The 24,794-nt window shown below is 42.6% G+C and overlaps 1 protein-coding gene across 11 annotated transcripts in view; it reads right to left on the bottom strand.

Annotated features, from left to right (window-relative positions):
* The window catches only part of LOC130157758 (sodium/potassium/calcium exchanger 3-like), a 280,298-nt gene that overhangs the window by 98,302 nt on the left and 157,202 nt on the right, over positions 1–24,794 (bottom strand). The window contains exons 16-17 of one of the 11 annotated variants that reach the window (XM_056357687.1): positions 11,838–11,903; positions 200–10,795 (exon numbers count right to left, since the gene is read on the bottom strand). The exons of the other annotated variants lie outside the window; for them this stretch is intronic. Coding sequence (XP_056213662.1) covers positions 10,646–10,795; positions 11,838–11,903 — 216 coding nt within the window. The 3' untranslated portion in view covers positions 200–10,645. Of the gene's footprint in view, positions 1–199; positions 10,796–11,837; positions 11,904–24,794 lie in introns of those variants that run through there. 11 annotated transcript variants of the gene reach the window in all.

Genomic DNA, 24,794 nt, shown 5'->3' with positions numbered 1-24,794 from the left:
TCAGTCAAAATTACTGAAAGAAAAGGATTGTTTCTGAGAACCTAGGATGAACAACTCTGCTGAGCTCTGTGCTGACAGAACATGGAAGCTCTCTTTATGCAAATCTTGAGCATTACATAAACCTTTATAAACAACTGATGCAGTACTTTAGGCAATCAGCCTTTATCTTCCAACTCTTTCTTTTCTAATCTCAAAATACAGGCTTCCAGTCCCTGCCCACACCCCCAGTGAACTCCAGAGGTTGTAAAATGACTCCATCATTGCTCCTGTATTTCCCAACAAGCCCTATTGTAATTCACACCCATAGCAATGGCATGCTATATTCTTCTACAGTGGAGAACTACCGGTCTACCTGAAACCAAAGCAACGCAGTAGAAATTGGGCATTATTGCATTTGTGAGTGGTGGGACCATTTAACTGCAGGATTTCAGGGCAGAGATCCTTGCCTGCTGTAAACAGTAACCACCCTGTCATAAAGCTGGGACAATGTCAGCTTCACCCAAGCATTTGCTAGTGTATGACATCCGTTTTGAAGAGAGATCTTCACATTTAACCAGCGCCATTTACTGTTAAAGGGAGGCGGGGAAAACTAGGCAAAGGAAGATCACTTACGAAAAATTAACCCCCCTAAAAAATAATAATAAAAAATAATCTATTTGTTAGTATCTCATGAAATGTGAATTTCAAATGGTACCTTGTGACGGTGATATTACAAACACTAGAGCGCAATGAGTATTTGCTATTTATATATTTCTGCTCTCAGAGATCGAGAGGCGAGCACTGCAGAAGCATCTTTGGGTCTCTCAGCATTCCTCAGCTTCTCTGCTGAGTTACAAGAGTTGTAATGATGCAGTAAGTTACAAGAAGCGTCTGAGAAGGTCTCACCACTTTTTGTGGCCACTCAAAGGGATGCTACAATGCTTTTAATGCTTAGTTTGCTTGCTCCCTGATTCAGGAAAACCTGGCCCTAGCTTTAGGTGGGGACTGAAATTAGGTCCCTAAATCTTCTGCCAGCATGGGAAAATGTTTTCTTGAACCAGGGATTCAGTTTAATGTATGATAAATAAATAAATAAAATGTATAAATACTTAAGAGCAGAATTTCCTGACCTCCTTAATGTCTCACACATGCTTTTTTCTTTTTCGAAGCTGTCTTCATGTTCAGAAAATGCAGCTGGAATTTCAAATGACTAACAGCAATTACAATTAGAAATCTTACTGAATGTACAAAGATAAGCTGTTAAAGCTTTTGACTCGCTACATTATAGATATGCAACTGCCATGCACCACTCACAATACCTTGCTAATACAATGTGGAAACAAATAAAAACTAGTAACCATCTCTTGCATTTATAAATAGATGTTATAAGACTATCTTGAATACTGGTACAGTTAGCATCTTAGCAGTTGCCATGATGGGGCTTTATTACTGTGCAGCTGGCAGCTGGTTGCCACAGGGCTTCATTGTGACAACAGTGGACATATTAGGTAAAGTGTGTGTGTGTGTATATATATGTTGCTTGAATATAAATCTATGCTCATACATTTTACAAAAATTAACACCAAAAATCTGCCAATGGATTATATTAACTTATGACTGAGTCCCTCAGTAGAACTAGTACAGTATAGTATAGTCTGGCTTCACAAAGCTTAAAAGGCCCAAGTCAGATCTATAACCACTTAATCAGATCAGTTCTATCTGTTATATAACAAGCGGCTTTGCATAACTGGGACTGAGCAGGGCTCTATCCATTTCATTCATTTTGAGGCCGCTTACGATATAAAGTATCCTCATACATGCAAATTTCTCTTTGAAGAGTCTATTTAAAAAGACCTCCTATGAAAAGCCCTTCCATGTGCTGTGCAATGACTGGTTATTTCAACAGTTTGGGGTATTTTAAAGGCAGACAGTAGGCTTACACTGTTTCGGAGTGCATTGCTTTGAGATCGGTGTGCCAAGCAAAATCTCCTTGCATTTCTCCCATCAATTTACGGCACGAAAAGTTACATCCTACTCCTGCTAGCCTGTTGCACAAATTCTGAGTTAAGCAGGATATGGGTCAGCCTTCAAAACCAGAGGGACTCAGCTTACAAGACAGACAGTGTAAGCAAAATCCTGCATCCCTGCAACACAAGGAGAAAGATAAAATCTTAAGGAAACAAGCAGGTGTCTATTGGGTGTACAGGGATGTCTGCTTTTGAAAAAGATTTCACAGCACACCCCAGCATATCTCATCTCTATCAGAAGTCCTCCTGCGCACAGCATCTTAGGTCCCAGAGAGACATGCCCTCCCAAAACAGATGTGCTCCCAGAAGTCACTGCCCACTGCACTGCTTAAACTCCCGATGTTCTGGCATTGATCAGCACGCAATCAGACAAGCAGCTCTGCCAGTCAGATAAGCTTCCGCAAACAGGTAAGGGTGTTTGCTGCAGAGGATGGACAAGGGTCACCACCTCTTTCTTCATCTGGCACAGCTGCAGCCAGAGCACATCTGTTTACACACACTTGCCCTTGATGGTGGGATGGGAGCATGCACGCTGTGTCTGTAGATAGCATGAGAAAACTCAAGCCTTCTTCATTTAAATGGTCACAAACTACGGTATTGCAGGGTTTACCTTCACTTGCTTTCCTCCAGCCTCATTCCCCTTTTCCCTTACCAGACAGCTTAGTTCTCATTATTTTAGCATTTGCTAAGAAAATAACAAGATGCAGGTCTCAGGCTGTAACAGCCAGGAAGGAGGTCTGCCTTCTGCTAGGGACTGCGTTTGAATTCTATAGCCACAGTGTGGCATCTTACTTGTCCATCCTATAGAAAATGAACCCTTTCTCAACAAAGGCTGTCCTCACTGAAGTGAAGTCAAGAAGTGACATGCATGCTAATACAGGACCAGGTCCTGCAAAGTGTCTTTCATTGCCATAGTCTTGCCAAAAGTAGTTATTCCTGTTTACACACAAGTTGCACCAGGACCCAAAAGTCAGGATGTAAAAGCATGTTTTTGTAATACAGCTTTCAACTTAATTTCAAGTGCTGTCTCAAGAGCAGTCAACAGCATCAGAGGGTCCTGGATGTGGCCCTTCACACTTCACTGCCTTTATGCCTACAGATGCAGCTGCACAAAGCTGGGACAAGGGAGAGAACTACTGCTGTGGTACCTTAGCCCAAAGTTTGCAATGGAAAATTCTTTTTTCTATCTCCTCCAAAAGCAAACTGGATCTTCAAATTCAAAAGACTCTGCCCAAGCCCTGTGAACATTTCAGAAATGCAAGAACACCAACTGAATTAACCAGAATATGGCAGGCAGAGGAACTGCCCAGCTCTCCTTTTTGTGCTGGCAGGAGCTGCTGAGAACATGAGAGGGGCACCCTGCCACTGGTGGGCATTGTTAACAAACCCGCTGGATGCCTGCCCACAAGCGCAGCAGAAATGACACTGCACAACCCCATCAGCAGACTGCCCCAGGTTTGGGCTTGATGCCAAGCCCTTCTACCTCGGTTAGAAAACCTTGCTTTTAATCTCAGGGAGCTCAGCATCAGGTCCTGTTTGCACAGAGCTACTAACACAGGCTACTGCTTTCTAGAGATGCATACAGGAAAGACACCTCAAGGCAAAAATCCATGACAGCAAATCTACTTTCCTAAATAGCATCAGTATCAAAAACCTCAGTAGCTGACTCCCAGTGACAGTTTATAAAACTTACACAGTCTTCTAAAATGTCAATTCCTTTATTTTAAACCAAAGCACATTCGTTACAGGCTCTCATCAGTCTCATCTGCTCACTGATCACACAGGATTCTGCCCGCAGCCTCAGATGGGAACATTTTGCTGCAGTTGCTACCCATGAGAGCGCCCGCTCTCAGACGGCATGTGCTGCATTTGTTGGGCGCTTAAATAAACCCTGGTGATGCCAAAGAGCTGAATTCATTCAACCAAATTCCTCAGCAAAACTCTTAAGCATGTGCTTAGCTTTCGATACACAGACCTCTGCATGACAAGGTACACGCCTCAAGTTAAGCGAGGGCTCTGGTACCTTCTGAACTTGCAACTTCGGCGCCTGCCTGAGCACAGCCTGCCCGAGCACGCCAGGACTTGAATCAGGCCAGGGAAGAGGTGCAGATGCCCCTGGCCCCTTGAGCTGGGGTGGGTATTACCCAGGAACAGCAGGCAGCATGCTGCACTCCCCTGCATTGGGAGCAGCTCTCTGGGCAACTCTAAGAGCCTGCAGTAGCTGGGCTCAGAAGCACACCCCAGCTGAACCACACTGGCAGAGGGCAGCTGGTCTGTGGGTACCCTGACATCCCCTCCCTGCAGCACACCACAGCCAGTGGGCACAGCTGTGCCGGCCAGAACGAGAGCTGCCCCCAGCACAGCTTTCTCAGGAGCCACACCAGCCACAGGAACTGCAGGCTGCCAGAGGACATGAATGCTATTTTGGCCTTCAAAATGGTTTCCCCTTCAAAACTTTGAAATTCCAAAGCTCAGTAAATGATGGTGATCGTACGGTAGCCATGTAGCTGTACACTGAGGGTACCGCTTTTTGACAGGAATTATTAGAACAAGCATCCTTCAGAGATGGGGTGGTTTGCTACACAGGGGACTGCTTTACTGAAATGACCCTACCAGTCATACGTAGATCTCACTGGATGAGTGCAGAAGTCTTTAGTTTTCATTCGTAATGGCAGAGTTAGATATCCCTATGATTACTAAAACTTGCTTATATTATGGGCCTCTCTCTCCACAAAACACTTCTGCAATTAACTCCTCCTGCAACCAAACGTCCATTTCTATGTGCACGGTGTGAATGGAGCGCTTGTTTCCTCACCTGCTCCAGCACCTGTCAGCCAGGAGACAACACTGACCACAATTAAGGTAAGACTTAGACCTATGCGAGATCTATGTTTCTTCTATGAAAAAGGAGCAAGTATCATTCCAAGCTAGCAGGCAGCAACTGGTAACCAAGGCTGGGGGTGGGTGGGCAGGGGGTGTACCAGCAGTCCCCTCCTCTCATTAAAGCATGAGAGAGACAAAATGTCCAGCAACAGAGATTACTATTCTGCTAATCCAAACTGCTTGCTTCGCTTGCCAGGCATGCTGATGGAAAACCTCAGAGACAATCACTCAGCGTTTGAGCAGGTCTATCGTCAAGCACAACCATCCTCATAGGTTCAGGCATCCAATGTTACGTTTTCCCTGGCAGTAAAAAGACTATGTTAAATTGTTGCTGTAAAATTATCACATTGACTTTTAGCACCGTTCAAATCCTACCTGGCAGATGAAGGCTATATTGACAAGATTTCTGTTACGTTGTTTTGATGCGGAAGGTTTAAAATCTGTTCTGCAAGGCTACTAGAAAAAGTAAAATAAACCCTCTACCTAAAATATACCACAAAAAAGACATTTTAACTATATAAATACATTATTAAATCTGTTACTTTAAAAAAATTATGCTTTTTTTAGAAGCTTTCCTGAAATTAGATGCTTCTGCCCAAACTTGGATAACTCGGCCCAGATCTCAGGCTGTTTCAGGGTGGTGAACAATAGATTTCACAGCCAAATTATATCCCCTGGTGCACAATGAACCAAACTGCCATCACTTCCCGTATTGCTTTCCCATGAATAAAGAAAACTTTTCCAAAAGGCATGGATTTGTCCACACCTCAGATTGATTGTGGAAATTCAGCCAAACAAGTCAGAGCAGATTGGGTGGAAGCAGATAGATTTATGAAATATGCTTCAGATTTGAGGCCACCAGGTGCTAACAGAATATTCATGTGAATTCCCCTTAAAGATGCCTAGTTGTGTTAATAGTTATTCATTTATCTATTCAGGTAAGACAATAAAAAGTTCATTCATCTTTAAAAAACAAAGTACCACAGTCCTTTTCAGGATTTACTGCTGCAAACATGTACACTGACCCTACAAATCAATCATCAGGGGTTTGCCATAGATTTCAATAGAGGTCAACTTTCACTCAAGTCAGTGAACACTGAGAACTCCCTAACTTCAACTCCAAGCCTTGCATTATACTTGGTACATCCATTCAACACACTCAAAATCTGCAGTTCCTTAAATTTGGAGTGGCTGAAGTCTTCCAAATATGCAAACTTCAAGCATTTTCCTCAAAAGCATGGCTTTAAACTGATTCACTTAAAGCTGTACAAACCTAATATGGATGTTCCTATCTGGATTTATGTGTATTTTAGACTAAATTACCGTGGCTACTGATCAAGTGAAACTTCATGGATACAGGGCAGATTTAAATCCAGCTAAATACGGTGTCCACTGAGGTTGATTTTCAAAGTATGTATTTAAACAAGTTTAAAGCTCCAGTGGTGTAACTTTGAAATAGATAAACCTTATGCTGTTGCATCTCTGTGAGCTTTATTTGAAAGGATTAGGGCTCCTACAAAATCTTGATGTAAGAAACATTTGTCAATCACCAGAAAGTTATGGGTTTCTAGAAAATTATCCAATTATATTCAATCAACGTTTTATTTCACAAGTATTAATACGGTTATTTGGAAAGGCATATTAAAATTCCTGTTCTGACAGCAGGATATTGAATGTTACCCTCAGGTTGCTTCACCTGCACTGAATGTTGTTTTTCTGAAACTAGATTGCTGTCCTACCTCATTTGTTTTGTCAAGAAAAAGCCAGTCACACATTTATCTGAATCTTAAGAACGAGCATTTGTTTTCACAAGCACTAGTATCACAAATCCAAAGCATGCTAATCAATTGATTTCAATGACACAGCTGAAGACAGAAAGCTGAAAACAAAACAGGCAAGTAGCATCACAGGAAAAAACCTGAATTATACCGGTCAAAATCTCCTGCTATGCACACATTTCAGGTTGGTGTTCCCGTCAATCTACCAAAAAATGCAGCACATTAAAAAAAAAGAAAAAAAAAAAGACAAGTATAAAATTGACCTTTGGTAGGGAGAAAAGTAGTTTTTCTAACACATCTAACACGAGGACCTCCTCGTATCATATCCTATCCTACCACTCTGCCTTTGAACTGCTGTCAAACGAAGGCCATCCACATGTCAAGCGGAGTTGAAACTAGCAAGGGATCACATATTTAAGTCAAAGTCAGAGCTGCACTGAAGTGCTCTCCACTGAGGAAAAGGCTCTTTAATCTCCCTTTGAAATACTCATTAAGAACTGTCTGAAACCACTAGGAATGGAAACAAAAAAGTTGACTGGTCCAAAGACCCAACCAGCCCCAGACATGACATGGTGACCCTTCCTTTCAGAACAGTAAAACCATAAATGAATCACAGTCATATTAAAAAAACCCAGCCCAACCTGGCTTCACCCCTGGTTTCCCCCAGCCTCCCAAACCCTGGGCCTCTCCACTCCCTCCTGCCCCACAGCCAGCTGCCCCTGACCACCCCACTGCTCCGGTCCCAAGCCCCAGCCCCACCACAGCTCTGTCCCATCCCATACCTCCAGGGGCTCTGCCAGCTCAGCCGCCCTCGACAGGCTCCTGTGACCCCACATCCCAGTGATGGCCCATGGCTTGGGCAGCAATGGGCACTGCAGAGCTTCTCACCAAGAAAATGGAGAGAGGCACTGGCAGTCCCCCCTGCACAGCTGGCAGCTTCCAGAATCTAACTCTGAGAGGATAGAACCACTCAGACTCGGTCCTCTGCTTGGCTCAAAAAGTAAAGTATTGATATGCACTGCATTTGAACATAATGCAAGCTTTGGAGATGTTGTACAGGAAGGATGCTAAAAACTGCTCAATTTTTTTTGCTTGGGGACTTTTCCACAGGCTTTGATTATGCTAACAAACTGGAGGGGCTCGCTTGTTTGGAGACAAAACCAAGAATGCACACATTCAGTTGGTCTATCCTGTTCCAAACCAGGTCTGCACTGGTTGATTTGGTTGCAAATTGTAAGCACACCTCGCTGAAACTGCCAACATAGGAAGTGCTTACCAATTCATATATGGCACAGATAACAGCAGTTCAACGTACCTTTTGCTTCTGCTTAGAACAAACAACTTGCAGAACATTCTTGCACAACACACAAGTGTCAGAACAAAGTATTTCAGGTTTTACACACAAAGTTATGACATATTACAGTAATTAATGCACACCAATAGGAAAAGTTCCTAAAAAAAAAAAAACCTCATGCAGTTTTTGTGCCATGGGATAGGTAATGGCTATTTCGTAGAAATAGATCCAACTGGCTCCATTGGAGCAGCAGTATAAATATTCAAAATAGAAGTAATAATAGGCTCTGATGTAAAATTCCTTTTTTTTCCTTCCCCAAATCTGTCCCTTCTGTCAGCAAGGAAACATTCTGCTTAGGAGCAACTGCATCATCTTGCTACAAGAGCATAGCTGTGTGTTTGTGGGGTGGCTTTTAGTGAAGCGTGCCACATTGTTGCTAACATTGTTTGATTTAAGGAAGTATTTTAGGCCTTTTAGTGGTTATTATTATTATTAATCTCATTAACAACCACAACAAAAAAGAAATGACAGCAACCAAAAAACAACAGGGAAGTACAGTGGGCTTCCTAATACAAGAGGACTTCCAGCAGGCATAGTTATGAGAAGGCTGCTCAAACAATAGGCTGCATAGATCAAGTAGCAACACAATCGTTTTCCAGAATGAGGGCACAGGCATGTCATTGACTCTCTCAACTGCCTGTCCCTGGACCCTTCCTTCTTCTTGCCAGGGATCCACAAGCACACTTTGTTAAGCGAGGCCAGTGGTACACGGCTTTTTCCGCTGGACTTCCTTGACACACACAGTGCAACAGCTGCCAGTGCCTCCACACATTTAGTGTAACAGAGAAAGGAAATCAAGTGCTGAGCTGAGTGGAAACCACAGGGTATAAATAGATTGATTTTGCCCAAAGAAAAACTGAAAAAAATCACTTCCAAAAGTGCAAATGAAATAAAACCTGGCTTTTTGTCTGTGAATGGGTTTGGAGTTTTTTTCTTAGTGTTTTGGGTTTTTTTTCCAGTTGGAGGGGTTTTTTTTCCTGCTATAGTTTACGGTTTGGTGTTTTGGCTTTTCTTCCTTTCTTTTACTTAGAGTTTGCTGTGCCTTTACTACCAATATTTGCCACTGTTTGTACCATAGACAAAAACATTCACCTAGCTGGTAGCATCTTAATACATTTCATAGTAGAACGTATACAAGAAAAAGGAAAAAAAACCATACCAAATGAAACAGAAGTGATCAGTGCTTAAAGTAAATACAACAGCCAGCACTGGCAAAAATCCACAGTATCAATACATACAAATGAAGCTGTGATGGTGTTTCTCATGGGGTGGAATCTGCCTGCATATTAATACAGTATTATACAAAATCTAGCAGGATATTGGAACAATGAATAGCTAAACTTTCACAATAACTTAAGATCTGTGAGCGAGTCTGCATTGAAGATATTCCACATTTTAAAAAGTGCCATCTCTCTCTGTGTCTTCCTCCCAAAGAAGGGGTGATGAATCCACATGATCTGTTATCAGGTAAGTTCAACTGCTTAAGAAGACAAATATCTGACCAGGTCCAGTGTATTCTTTAAAGAATGGCAAATTATGACTTCAGTAACTAGGTCTGTGCAAAATACGCCTCCTTCCTTTTAAAGAAACCAGTGTCTGTAACTCATTTAGAAAAGTTCCAATGCATACTTATGTCCTTCTCAGAATGAATAAGACATGAACTGTTGAATCCCCCCAAAAAAAGAAATCTGACGAAGCAGAGAAAGTTCTGACCTTCCATTTTCATGTGCAGGCCACTAAAAATCAGGACACCTCCTTGATAGCCCTCCTGGGCTGGCGATCAAACTATTGCTTGGAAATACCATAAACATCCTAGAAATAAAACTCCAACATTAGTAGTAAAACGGTAGTAGTGTTTACCCTTTGAATCCACGTTTACCTTACATTCCTCATCACACCTGTACAAGATTATTTACAGTAAAAAGTCATCATCTGTTGCCTTGACAATCTTCTTTTAATATGCAGTAAATCCATTCATATGCCAAGTACCTTGAATTGTATTCCCATATTACACTGCCCTGTGACCTTTGAATCGTTACAGGAGACCCAGAAGAAGATGCAAGAGAAGATGTTGATCTCTGGCAATTAAAAAACCCCAAACAACAAAAATACAACAAAAAAAACCCCCAAACCCCAAAAGAAAAACAAAACTAAAACAAACAAACAAACCCAAACAAAAAAACAGCCAAAAAATTTCCCATGATTCTCCTTGAAAATCAGCCCCTGTACGATGCACCCTCTTCTGCATTGTAGCAATAGTCTTAAGTCATAAATTAATTAGTCTTCCATCAAATAACTTAAAAAAAGAAGGAACTGTAGCAGACCAGTTTTGCCTGGCTTGACGCCAGTTAGCAGCCAGTTCATCTAGAGTCCCAGTCACACTGTTCAAAAACTGAGCTACGAAATCACATGAATGTTGAAAAAAATAATCTTCACATCAACGTAGGATTTTTCCAGGTTGTGGGGTTCAGGGAGAGGGCAGACCTAGATGGGGCCATGGGTCCTACGAACAGTGAACAGGATATACGTCACGACTTGGAGGTGCACCGCATTCAGGAGATGCCAGCCGTGGTTTGTATTGCACAGGTAAGAAGGAAGTTCCTCCTGACAGTCTGCCACCTGCATTAGTGATCTCTGCACATTGGCAAGTTCACAAAAGTGAAAACATTGAATTCTGTCATGATGGAGAAACACAGGAAGATGCCGTAAAGGGAAAGGCACACACACCCTAGCTTCTTATCCAGTTTCCATTTGTTCATGTGGACGCCAAAAACCTACAATAAACACAGAGTAAGCCACCACAGCAGGAACATTTTGAATAAAGTGGTAAATCCCCTTCTCAATTACAGGAGCATGATGATGACTGTCCCCTTACTGATCAAGGTCACCTGGAAGCAATCACAATGGAAGTGTGCAACAAGTGAGCTGAAGACCATAGCTGAAGTAAATCAGAGTAGCCCTTTCACAAGTCATTGAAGCCACACTGACTTACATCACCTCAAGTGCTGGCCCTGAGGTTTTAAGTTTCAGCAATTAATTTTGTTTTGGCAAGAGCAATCACATTTAATTCAATCAGGAATGTTCTTCAAGGCCAGACTCTTTTCTTCTTCACTCAAAATGCTTCATGTGCCCCTCTGCATCCCAATCTAGAGCCATACAGTCTAAAGCTGTGCTTGACTTTGCTAAGTTTGCTCTCACAGAAACCACTTGAAAGATTAAAGTCTTGTGTATGTGGGAATTGTGTTGGTGTGCAACACACAGGAGGACTCCCTATAGTGTCGTCTCAAGATTTGGAAGATGTAACATAAATCTGCTTCTCCCTGTCATTTCCAGTCTGCTATGCTGGACTTGGACAGGTCAGGGAATGTGAGACACCGATTTCAGTAGAAAAACTGTCATGTCCAGGCATTATTTGTTCTGGTCTGTGTTGTATTTCAGAAGGTTCCTACAGCAGGCCAAAGCAAACTGTACAAACTATACAGCATTTTGTCTACCTGTCCAACAGGAGAACAGATCTCATCATACATCAAGGGATCTGCTTCAACGCTAGCATGAAAAATAACTGATAATTACTAATGTATCTCCCAGGCTCCTCCCATGAAAAATATACAAACATGAAAGCCATCTCGTGACACTGATAGCTTCTGCCAAGTGCCAGATTAAGGTCTTGGGAAGTTTACAATAGGAGTGACCATTCCTATCCCTTAACAACAGACTACAACCACTGTTACAGCTGTAGGTGAGAAAGGAACAAATGAAGAAAACATCTATAAAATCACTCTTTTGGAAACGAAGAACAAAAGACTATATACATACTGTGACAAAAACAGATGCCAGCAGGAGACCAACAGAATAGATAAGTCCTCTGCTGTTTAATCGAATCTGTAAAAGAAGGAAGTTTATAAAACCGTGTCACAATTCCAAGCAACAATATTTCTCTCTGATGGTAATTCTGTAATCCTAAACTGCTGAGTTGCTGAATGCTGGCTCACAAGCTGTAAATGCCAAGTCAGACCATTACATCACAGATTATTTTGCCTACTCCCTACTGCCAAAGAAGGAGTATTATTGGAGCAGTGCCCTTAGGACCTGACAACATTTCAAACAGTTCCACCCCTACATGGGCTTTGTCATCCTTTATACTGTTATATCATAAAATTTTCTTCTTGCTAATTAACTCCTGTGTGAGTCCCGTAAGAACAAACAGGGGAAAGGTAATTTTGCATTCAGTCACCAATTAATGTTTCACAATGGGGGAAAATAAACAAGGACAGACACAAACACATTTCTTCCCTACTTTTACTCAACCTGGTGTAGGGAACAAGTCAGTAATCTCACAGTCTGAACCTCAGCTGCTGAAAACCATCAATATCAATGCATCATGGCACACTAGCACAGGCTAAACATTATTTAGCACTGAGGCAAAGAAGGCAGAGAGACAACTTATGCCTGCAGGGCTCTGTAGAGATATCACTACTAACATACCCAGGCGCATCACAGGCTCTGATGTAGCCATCAACATGGCAGAGCCACAATTACATCCACTGTGCAAGCGGAGAACCAAGATACAGGTCCTCACAGCTGTGGAGCTATTTAAGTGTCATTTTTAGAGGCTCTGGAGTCTAACCAAAGGCACTCACCTGCACCTTTAAGCCCTAAATACATTTAAAAATGTGGTTCTATGTGACATAAACCTAAAGCTATATAGGAAGGCTACAGGGAGTAAAGCCACCTCTCCAATTCTGTTCCTCAGCTAGCATCTCTCTTCCCCTCAGTTGCCCATTCTTCTCTTGGGGAGCTTAATTATTGTCCCTTTGGGCATTTCATATGATCTTCTCAAAGAGTATGACCTGCAGTACTGTCAAGAGAGCACTCAGATGGAGAGCCCCAAGGCATTTCTGCAGTTTACTGCATGAAGGAGACTTCCTTGAAGGGAAGGTTGGCTTCTCCAGGGAAGAACAAGGCAGCTGGAAGCTGTGGGGTGGGTGCCATGGGCACCCACACAACTGAATTGTAAATCTTTAGACCACCTAATATCAAATATTATCTTAAGGCCACTATAAGGTAACACAACATTGTATTCCTCCCTGCACCTTCTGTGCAATGAAACCCTCATGAAGTTGAGTTTCAACTGAGTCACCAAAACTAATTACTATTTAAAATAGTAACTGACTATTTAAGTTTCCTGGAAGAGATCAATCTTAGCAAGAAGTTATGTACAAATATTCAAGGATGCTTTAGAAAAGGACATTGCTGTTGTTTGCCTAACAGACCTTGATTTTGTGCAGTGCAGGTGTGTTTCCAGTCACACCACTCTGCTACTGAGGTCAAACAGCAAAACTAAATGCAGTGATCTTCCTTAAACAGGCTGGTATCCAATTCTTAATTGCTCAGCTTGCTCTACATTTGTATACAAGGAAAAGCAAAAACATTAGTCCATTCCTGCAGACAAGGATCTGCAGACAAGAAAAAGTTCCCAGAATGCAAGTTCTTCCACCTTAAACAACACTTTTTTTTTTTTTTTTTAACAGTTGGATTTATTTCTTGGTTTTTAAACTGGTTTTAGTCCAATAAACATTTCAAACTAAATTTCTGTGCTACAATGTTTTTTTTTCAATGGTCAACACAGAAAACAACAGTACATAGTGTATCACTGGCCACTTTTAGTGCTCGCATCCTTCCAGTTAAGACTATAAAGAAGCCCATTTGCAAGAGAAGTGGGCATTGCTATTGTTGACAAGCGTCACTACAATTTCATGAATGCAAGACTGCTGAGGCACTTGTATCATTTTGCATCACAGTCAGGAAAAACTTTTCATCCAAACATTGCTCCCAAATCCAGAGTAATGACTGAGCTTCATTCCCCCAAGACAACAGAGGGGAAAGTCTGACTTCCAGAGTCAAGAAAAGGATAATCAGTTCTGACATTCTGCAAACCTGAACCTGCAATGATCTACACACAATCATGATCCTCTGTGCAAATGTACATTGGACACAAGGTCAAGCATACTGCAAAAAGACAGTCCTGGAAAGATTTCTCTTTTCTCCTGCACATGCTCAAGATTCAGCATGATGATGCATTACTGTACTTCTAATAAACCATAACGAGCACGAATAGGTCCTGCAGAGCTACTGTACACTGGAATTATTATAGTATTTGTACTCACAAGTGTCCCACCAATTTGTAGAGCTCTGCTGCTGCCTGAGATTTGCTTTTATCTTCATGTCTGTTAAAATCCTGGCTTACAAAAATTGCACATTTTCCTTTTTTACTGATTACTTGCCATCATAAAAAAGGCTACGGCCATGATGATCATTGGTTCATAAAGGTATCACAGGATTTCTTTAAGATACAAGCTGTAAGTGTGTGTATGTACAGTGGGACCATTATATTCCTATGGCCATTACATGTAAAATACAATATTCTCACTAGACTGACTGTCCAAAAAAATGAAGGATTTTGTTTCAGAATGTGAAAGCCAATTTTGGGACTGTCTGCATAACTAAAAGTGAAAAATGGAATGATCCTACTGTTAATGTAAACCGCAGGTTGTAAGGGGCGGACAGGAGGAAGTGCATTTTTGCGCTATGGAAGAAGTCTCTAATGTCACTGCAGCTTCTACCACCAGTCCTGAGCAAATCTCAAAGTTTTGCTGAAACAAGAGCTGCTCTTGGGATAAGAGACAACTTCAAGTTCTGACCCAGAAGACCTTTTTCTTTGATACCCTGCAGTGTATTTCCTCTAAGAAACCAGGACAAGCTAATGTGAGGGCTCTGTGCACACATTACTGCTCCCTGTAGAGACAGACTGGTCAACTGCACTCAATTCACACCCAGGCAACCACTCGTCTCCTCCCGAGTGGTCCATACATGACAGCTAACCTGGATTTCCATTTTAGTTAATCTAAAATGCAAAAATCCCCAAAACTAACTTTGCTTAACTAAAATGCAAATTGAAAGCCACCTTCCCTGCTATCTAAATGAGCAGCAGCTGGCTTGGAAAGGCAGATACTATTTTACAATAAATTCCTGTCTGGGTTTTGGTCAGGAATTCTGTTTGACCAGTGCCAAAATCTGTAAAAACTGTCAGTATAAAATACATAAATCAGAAAGGAATCTACAGGAAAAGGAAGCAAATGAAGCAGCTGGAATTATTTTAGCATGGAAAATGTCTGAATTCAGCCTAAAGTGCAGATGCTGCTTCTCAGTTACATCATTAGCCTCCATAAAACCAGAAGACATTTGGAAACACCATTCTAAAGACATCGGTGTCCAATTTGCTGAGGACAGTGCTTCCAAAAAGAGGTGTTTGGGGCAGATTTCTTTGGACTATCTGCAAGGCTCCTCTTTAGAGGTCATTCAGGGGAGCAAAAGTTGCTATTAAGTATTATTCAAAAGTAGAAAGTGTATGCCAATCATTTATGACAGCTTTACCAATGTAGCAGTAACACGTCACACTGATCCCACACAGGCAAAGCAAACGTGGCAACCCCTTCAGGAGTATGAGCAACAATTTTCCCTCACAGAGCAATTGCATTAGGACACTTGAGCTTCACGTCAGGTTAACAGTTCTCAACTCAGGCTTAACAAGCAATGTTCCTGGCCTGGGATCTAGCTCAGCTCCCACTGTTGAGCAAAGCAATCAGCTAATTAACCTAAATAACAAGAACTTTCCTTTAAGAGGCTTCACTATTCCCATAGAAAGCAAATTCCTGGGAGGAGTGAATGGGTGTTTTCTAATGCAGTTTTCACTTTTCAGCGCTTTTTGCTCCACAAAAAATCGGACCATTTATTAGGGTCATCATCTAATACCTCACTCTGCCATTGGGCAGCAGGATTAAAACCCTTCCATGTAGATAGCAAAGGGTGGTTTCCTCAGGTGACCAAATACTAGCTGTGGAATGCGCTCTGTCAGGAAGCTTATTTGGTTGAACTGGATACATATCACACCTGGACTTTCTGGAAGAAAAAGCACAACTCTTTGGGTAAAAAGCCCTGTTGGAGAGCTCAAAACACTATATAAGCTGTGCAGACCTCCAGATGTTTCCACAGTGGCTTCAGGAGGTAATGTGGGCATGGCATCTCTCTGCCACACCGTGCAGCAGGTGGAAAAGGGACAGAAGAGGACAAATATGACAGGTGAGAAGGGCTACAAAACAATGAGAAGCAAATGAAAACCAACAGAAAAATCAGTTGGAACAAACTGACATTGATGTAAGCCTGTCCCCAAAGCAGATTTGCCCTGGGATGGCTCAGACAGGGATTCCATAGATGGGTGCTGGCCTTAATTCCAGATGCACTAGAACTGGCAGTATACATGCTGTCGAGTTACAATATGTGCCCACAAATAGTCCAAATAATTTGGCTTGCTGCTTACGCACATAGCAGCTCTGCATGGTGCATGCAGGGAGTCCAGCTGTGCAGGATGCATTGCTTTTCTGGCACATGCAGTAAGTCTGACCTCACTAGACTTGCACATGTGGAGAATGGCATACATTCAGGCACTGTGCCCAGGGTCTCCGAGTTATTTAAGACAGCCCTGGAGCAAGCTGATTTACAGCAGTAAGAAACCTCCCACGCTGTATATAAAATTCCTGTTTAAGCCTGTTGCCCAGACACCTCTTACTGTAAAGGTTTCTTGGACTAATACAGTCCAAATTGAGATTCTTGTGGACTTCATAGCTCACATTGAGGAGAGAATGAAAGCTGTCTGGGTTCATTCTGGTCCAAAATGCAATGGTAGTCTGGCCTTTGAGGGATGTTTTTTGCTAAATATTCTCACTCCAACAAAGAAAGGTCTCCTCAGAACTAGATGAAACTCACTGCAAAGCATTTGAGGGCCTGCAGCCTGAGGATTTGGAGATATGTTCTCCAGTAAAATATATACCTTATACCGGTGGTATGAGGGGTTTCCAGTGTCAGATCATCCAGCAGCAACCTCCCTGATGCACAGGTCACATTAAAACATTCCCCATTTACCATTGCTAAAGGACGTAGGCTTGAGCAAATAGCCCACCTTGTTTCGAGTATGAGCACATATTCCTTTCTATCAAATCTGCTACTGGGCACGGAGGTATTTAATTTTTGCATTAAAAATAACCAGGGGACCACTGCCAAAGCTCTTGGCTAGCCTTTGCCTAGCTCTGGAAATGGTTCTCTGAAAATATAACAGAAACCCCCAAATATTAACGAAAACAAGAACACTTCATTCTAGCAAAAACTGCTATTACTTATCTATTGCCAAAAAAAGAGAATATACAATTTCAAAGGAGACCGTTTCAGATTTGCTCTAAGTCACGGTATTGCACTAGCTGGTGCATAGCAGGGGCTGCTCATCAGAACAAAAAGGCAGGTGTAACAGCTTCCTGCTGTTTTATCCTATCTGACAATGCTAAAGGCTTTCCTACAATCCCCTCATGTTTGGCCCAAATCTACGCTACAGCCATTCTGTGCACAAGCAATAGCTAGAATTACAAAAGCCACACAAGAAGTAGGCATGCTGCTTTTTAAACCTTCTCTCCAGCTCTGGTAGCCTTTCAACATCTTCTAATCTAATGTCCACCCATCTATTAAAAAAAGTAATCATACAGAACCATGAATTGTTTTATACAGTACTGTTAGTGGTTCTGAGATAGTTAAACCTGAACTAGGCTGAATAGCCGCTGTTCACTTGTTTCTCTCATTGTAGTTCTCCACTTGCCTAAAGGATTCTTTCTTTTTCTGCATTTGATTTTGGACTACCTGCTGCTGCTTCACAAATTTCCCATAAGGCTACAGCTCTGGAAATACAGTTTTAATCAACAAACTATTCCCTCTTCTCTGATTATCACTGTACCCTGCCCTATTTCTTCTTGTAACTTCTAACTGTGAGCACAGGAGCTCAGAAGATTCTGAAATTTGGTACAAAAGCTTAAGAAAAATCTCTCCTCGATCTGTCAAATTAGGGTAGAAATCAGTCATGCAGCCTTCTCACGAGACAATTGGAATTTCCTGCAAGTGGCAATGGAATAGCTTTTCTCAGAGTACATGACAATGTGTAAATTCAGGGAAAACAAAGCTAGCAAAACATTCAAAACTCACAGTAAGGGAGAAGATAATTTCAGTTTATAGCAAAGAGCAGAAAAAGGGCCTTAGCCCAGTGATAATTTTTTTCCACATAATTACAGAAGGAAAAGCTCAGTTCTCTGTTCATTTAAGAATAGGAAATGCTTCTTCCCCAGGAGAAAACCGTCTGCAGACGAAGCCCTCCCTCATTCTGCAAGAAGGAAAAATCAACGTTCCCAAATTCTCCTTTGAGGTTTGGCTTGTATCTAGCAGTTAAAGCAAGCCAGAACACTCTGTTTTGACCGATCACACAAGGATGGTTTGCAAGTTCAAAATCTACTTTGTCTGAAATTGAAAGGAGGCTATCTCTCTTCTTCTTGTGTAGCAAATGCAAAGATGCTACCACCCCAGCTCCAGCTATTCACACACAGCTCCTGAAGGCAGTAAGTAACCAAGGCTGAAGCTAAACACCAGAGGAAAAACAATGGGAATAAAATAAAAGTTATTCCAATCTTCAGTTCTTTTCTGGCAGTTGCTGAAGGGAAAACAAGGAGCTATTGCCAAAACCCAAACTGGTTTTGCTCCAGGATCCAAACATGACAGAAATTACCTCATTCAGGAATATTAGAAGGACTCTGCTATGTTTCCAGTCCCTTGGCTGAAAAAGCTGCAGTCCTCTGTCTGTTTGGGGATCCTCTTCCTGCAGTGTCCTTGCCTGGCAGTGGAAATTCAGTGTAAATCCTGCATTCCCCAGGTCTCACCATGAGACAGCGGTCTCAAAAAACTGGAACTTAAAAAATCTGCTGCATTCCTGCATGTTTCAATGGAATTTCCTTCTTGGACTTTTTTTGAGACTCCTAAAAAAACATCCTTGGTTTGCTCTGCATTGCAAAATTCACTTTGCAGAGGGTACACACACAAGACAGAGTGCTGCACATAGACACTCAAAGTATTAAGCAAGAAATGCAGGAGTTATGGTTGACGAGAATTCCTGTATTGTTACGAGCTTTGGAAGGGACCAGACATTCTTGCTCTAGACACTTTTGTTCCACTATAGTACAATGATCCCAGTCTCCCTGCCATGAAACCAGGGAGCAAATGCACTCAATACACACAAACTATTCCAGGAAGCTGGAGGGACTAGTTAGCTTCAGCATGTACCTGCTCCTATGCTCATCCATAGGTTTTTGGGATCAGCCAATAAATTAATCCATTAATACCTGCCAAGCTGCATACTGCTGCTGCAGTGATACCACCAATCATGCTGCAGATGCTAAGGTGAGAGCTGTAAAGAGTCTGGTACCCCAGAGCAGGAGGAGTAATGTCTGCAGAAGTGAAGGGTAACGCTGTGGGAAGCAGAAGAGTAACCAGCCTGTTGCTATCCTTGACCTTAATGTTTGCCCCAATGACTGACAGATCCATTGAAGCTATCCTCCCTCTTCCCCTCAGAAGATTTAAGGTGGTCTATATGAAGATAACTGGGCCAGAATGGGGCAAGGAACAGATACACAGTTGTTGGCTATGAGAAGATGGAAACCCACCTTTGTCCTAATGTCGTAAGATTCATCATGGTGCCTTGGAATTAAAACAGTGAATAGCAAACTGGTCAGTGAGTAGCAAAGTAGTGATGCTTGCCATCTCCTGTGTTTCCCCAGTGTCTGCTTACCTCTGGATTCTCTGATATCTAACAAGGCTTATGCTAATTTTAATCCTTCTCTCTCTAGCTGCCTGTTTGCATGAAAGGAATGTAGCATCTCTAAGACGTCGAACTTACTGTCAAATTTTGCTGAAACTGGCTGAAGTTACCAGGCAGAGGAATGATGGATAGACATGATTATACTCCCAAAGGCTGATGTGAACAAATGAACCTGGCTGTTTATGCTTAACATTCCTCTTCTCTAAAATACTCCTGGCTGATGTCTGGTTTACAGCTTCACATCCAAAAAAAAGATCCCAGAGGGAAGCAACTGGATGGAAGACATGGAGCAAATATCTTTTCATTCTGGATTTGCCAGGGCTACTGGGGAAGGATGCTTACAGGATCACAGTGTCAGCAACGTGTCCAGGACTCAGAGCTGGAAGAGATGAGAAAGTGAACTCTTTCAGAGGTCCCTCTAGGTCCAGAGGGATGCTGCTTTTTCTCCAAAAGTCCTGCTGACATGCTGGTGTAGCTGTGGTTGATAGCAAAAGGCCAGAGCTGCAGCAGGAGGGTGGCCAAGTGAATTCTAGTGGAGAAGCTCCAGTGGGAAGCACAGAGGAATTCACAGTTAGTGTCTGGACATTAATGGGTACCCAGAAACAACAAGGACTCTTAAAGTAATAAACATATAGTTGGGTTAGAGGCTAGACATAGAAACAGAAAGGGTCTGATGTGGAAGCTGTTTGATGTTGACTAGATCTGCCTTTTGATGGGAAAAGCATCAGTGGCCTGGCCCAAATCAAGAACTGTGGGACTGACGACTGAGTTGAAGGCAAGGGGTGAGGGCAGAGGAAGGCCTTTTCTTCTCTGCACCAACACTAACATCTTCCTGGAGAAGCATGAGATGGAGCATTTTCTGGCTTGGGTTTGGACTGATTCCAGTCAGCACTGGAAGGAAAAGAAAAAAAATCCAGTATAGCACATTGATGATGTCACTGAGACAAACCTGGTTCATGGTTAACAGGCGCATACAGGTGAGGCAGGGTGAATGATATCAGAGATCAGTGCCCTGAAGCATGGCCTTGCAAAGCCCTGCCTGGTGTGCCAGCTTCCTACATCACATCATGGGGGTGCAGTCCCCCTGTTCAGGCTGTGACTGTGACTGCCCTGCAATGTCCATCTGTGGTATACCCACATCCTACTGGAAAATGTTTCATTTACAGTAGGAAGACAGAAGAAGAGGAACTTTCTTCTCTAGAACAGGTGACAGATGCTTCCAAGATGTAGCCGGAGAAGCAAAAGATGGAATTCCATTCCTCTTTCGTAACAAGAAAGGAAGAATAAAATAAAAATAAGCTGAAACATCCATTTGCAACGGACCTGGGAAAGGGGCAGTCAGAAGTGGGAGAGGCACTTAATCAAAATGATTGTGATTTAGTAACCCAGCACCAGGATGTGTCTCAAGAGATTCACAGTCCATTTCCAGTTCTGCCACTTCCCTACTGTGCAACCTCCAGCAAGTCCATTAGTCTCTCTTTGACAGGTCCCCTCTTGCTCTTTCCCCATCTTATCTATTAGATTACAAGCTGTATTTTTCCTCCTCGGGCACTATCTCATAGAGTGAACTTGTTTAAACAAGAAGTCCTGATTCTGCATGGGGCTTTCTGTGGTTGCTGCCAGGCTTATGACAAAACTAGGCAGTAACTGGGACCTTGCGGGATGATGCTTTCAATGTACTGATGTCTCACATCCAGCCACAAGCTTGCAGGCTGCCTCTCATCCAAAGCTCTCTGCTTACCTCAAATCATAATGCACCATCTGTAAAATGGGCTTTGAAACACCCACCTGCCCTTAGGGAGTTTAAGGAGGGTTCAAACACAAGCTCATCCTTCAAAGGGGGCTACAGCAGCTGAAAGTGCCATTAGCAATGATACTGCTCTTCACATTCAGAATGAAACCCCATACATCTCCTTCTGGTTGGGAGCAGCTGCTTGGCTGGTTAGTGTGTGAAGCCACTTTACCACATAAGCAAGTTCAGAATGTGCATAATCACAGGACAACATGCTGCCACATGCATGTACACACCACAGCACAAAAGGAAAGGAAAAGGTAGCAGACCCTCTTCTCTATTTCTGCACAGAAACATGCCGGAATTCTTTACATCAGCATTAACCTGGACCAAAATCTGGCCACAGGGGATTCTGACTCAGGCAGCCTGGAACAAGAGATGCACACAGATTTTACAGAGTATGATATTAGCGAAATATCATACTCTGCAGAAAGCCCTGAGTGTTTAGACTTCCAGAAAAATAAGGCTGGAGGGAAGGGGGCTTCTAGGAGGCTCTTCTGCATAAAACTTAACTTTCAAATCACACAGTATACTTTTTTTGGCTTACACAAAAGCTACTACTGCCTCAAAAGCTTGCTTATTAAAAGGCATTTAGGTTTTACTTTCATCAAATGCTTAACTTTGCCACAGTCCTCTTATATTAAACGTTCTGAGGAGGCAGTAATGGTTTTGGATGGCTACACAAAAGTAATCATGGTCAAGCAAGCTTTTTTTGTCTTTTACAAAATCTCTCTTTCCCTCTATACACAAGACAGGGGCATTACAATGGCTTTGAGGAGTTCCTCTTTTGGAGGAGCTGCTACAAAGACAAATTTGAATCTTGCCAAATACCAAAGGAGGAGTACTAAATTGTGACTATTAGCTCAGAAATTATCTATTGCTTCTGATTCAGGGTCACATTTAAGGGACAATCTGGTTGGCTCGATCCTGTGAACCCCCACCCAGAGAGCAGGCCTTGCTCGTGCAAGCAGCCCAAGCTCAGCCCGATGGACCACCTCAGGGAACAGCAGCTCATTGTCTTCTGCCCCTGACGACCTACATGCCAGGGTCCCCGAGTAACAAACAGCACCTTGCAGCTCTTAATGCTGTCACCAGGCTATACCTGACCCAGCTAACTCTAGCTTTTTCTGGCAACTTAGTAATACTTGAGCAATTAATTTTTAGTAATGAGGGGATGGAGGGGAGGGGGGACTTGTTTTGTTTTGAAGTCCAATTATCCAAGGATTTGGAGAGAAATCCAGGAACTGCAAGTGAAACCTGAGGAAACTCTCTTTGCTAATTGTGGGGCTTTTTCCAAGACTGCCTTTTCTAACCATGTGATCACACTGCACAATGAACATTTTGGGTGTGCAAAACAGTAGTGACATTGTTATACCCCCATGAAAGCTGGCTGCTTCTGTTCAGACACTTGTTTTTATCCTTTTCCACAAAAACATAGATGAGCTAAAGATAAGATGCTCATTAAAGAAAGGGATTTTATTCCTACAGCATTGCTCCTTTTGTCACTCCTATATTCAAGAAGAGAGAAGATCCAAGGAAACACAGGCTGGTCAGCCTGACCTTGATCCCTGGGAAGGTGATGGAGTATATCATCCTGGGAACCACTTCTAAACACACGAAGGACAAGAAGGTGATTGCGAGTAGACATATAGATTCATGAAGGGGAAACCATGTTTACCAGCCTGATAGCCTTCTATGACAAGGTGGACTTCTTGGATGAGGGGAGAGCAACAGATGTTTATGCTGACTTTAGCAAGGCTTTTGACACTGTATCTCAAACATCCTCAAAGACAAACAGAGGAAGAACAGACTAAAGTAGACAGTGGAGTGGACTGATAATTGGCGAAACCACTGCACTCAAAGTCCAGCTGGAGGCCAGTCACTAGTGGTTTACCCCAGGGGTCAATACTGCTTAATGTCTTTATTAATGAACTGGATGATGAGGCAGAAGGCACCCTCCGCAAGTTCGCAGCCAATACAAAACTGGGAGGGGTGGCACTGGAGGGTTGTGCTGCCATCCAGAGAGACTTGGACAGCCTGGAGAAATGCACAGGCAGGAAACTCATGAACAACATCAACAAAGGGAAAAGTCCTACATCTGGGAAAAAATAACCCCATGTATCAGTAGATGCTGGGACTGGGCCGCTGGAAAGCAGCTTGGCAGAGAAAGACCTGTTGGTCCTGGTGGACACCAAGCTGAAGTCTGCAATGCACCCTTGTGGCACGGAGCACCAACAGCATACAGGGCTGTATTAGAAGTGTTGCCAGCAGGTAGAGAGAGATGATCCTTCTCTGCTCAGCACCGGTGAGACACATCTGGAGTCTTTGGTCCAATTCTGGGCTCCTCAATACAAAGAAGGCATAAACTTCATGAAGCAAGTCCAGTGAAGGCCCACAAGGATGATTTAAGGGACCGTAGCAACTGACATACAAAGAGAGGCTGAAAGAGTTGAAACTGTTCAGCCTGGAGAAGAGAAGATTGAGGCGGATCTTACTGATGTGTATAAACACCAGAGAGGAGAGTATAGCAAAGGTGCAGCCAGACTTTTCTGAGTGGTATCCACTGAAAGAACAAGAGGCAACACACACCATTTTAAATACAGAAATTCCATTTAAACTTCAAAACGCTTTTTTACTGTAAGAGTGGTCAAATGCCAAAACAGGCTGCTGAGAGCAGCTGTGCAGTTTGCAGTTTCCATCCTGGGAGGTATTCAAGACCCAACTAGACATGGCCCTAAGCATCCTGCTCTAGCTGACCCTGCTTTGAGCAGAGGGTTGGAGACTAGACAGTCTCCAGAGATACTTGCCAACCTCAACAATCCTGTGATTGTCCAGTCTTTTAACTTTCATTCACTCCGTGACTGTAATCAAGAATCTCTCCTCTGTCCTTCCTGCAGTCTGAGTGATGTCCAGCTAACAGCAATAGCAACAGTGACTTCCCTCTAGGACTTCATGGCATCTCCTGCTCTTCCTTTTAGAAGGGAGACTTTGGGGGGCAGGGGATGTCCCTTTTATCATGATGGCTTCATACATTTTGAATAGTTTTTCTCAAACAGGAAAGCTTTGCAGTGTTTCCTGACAATGGTCACGCTCTGAAATATCCAATTATATAACAGCTTCTTTTACCTTCCAATGTGTTAACAGTTCAGTAACGCTAGAATTCTTCTTACCAAAAGCCCTACAGGTCTGCTCTATCCTTTACTTTCCACTTATGTGCTTATCCCCTCTGGCTTATTGAAAA

The sequence above is a fragment of the Falco biarmicus genome, chromosome 12, assembly GCF_023638135.1.
Source record: "Falco biarmicus isolate bFalBia1 chromosome 12, bFalBia1.pri, whole genome shotgun sequence".
NCBI lineage: Eukaryota > Metazoa > Chordata > Aves > Falconiformes > Falconidae > Falco > Falco biarmicus.
Note: the sequence above shows the minus strand (reverse complement) of the source record. Positions and strands in the feature narration are given on the sequence as shown.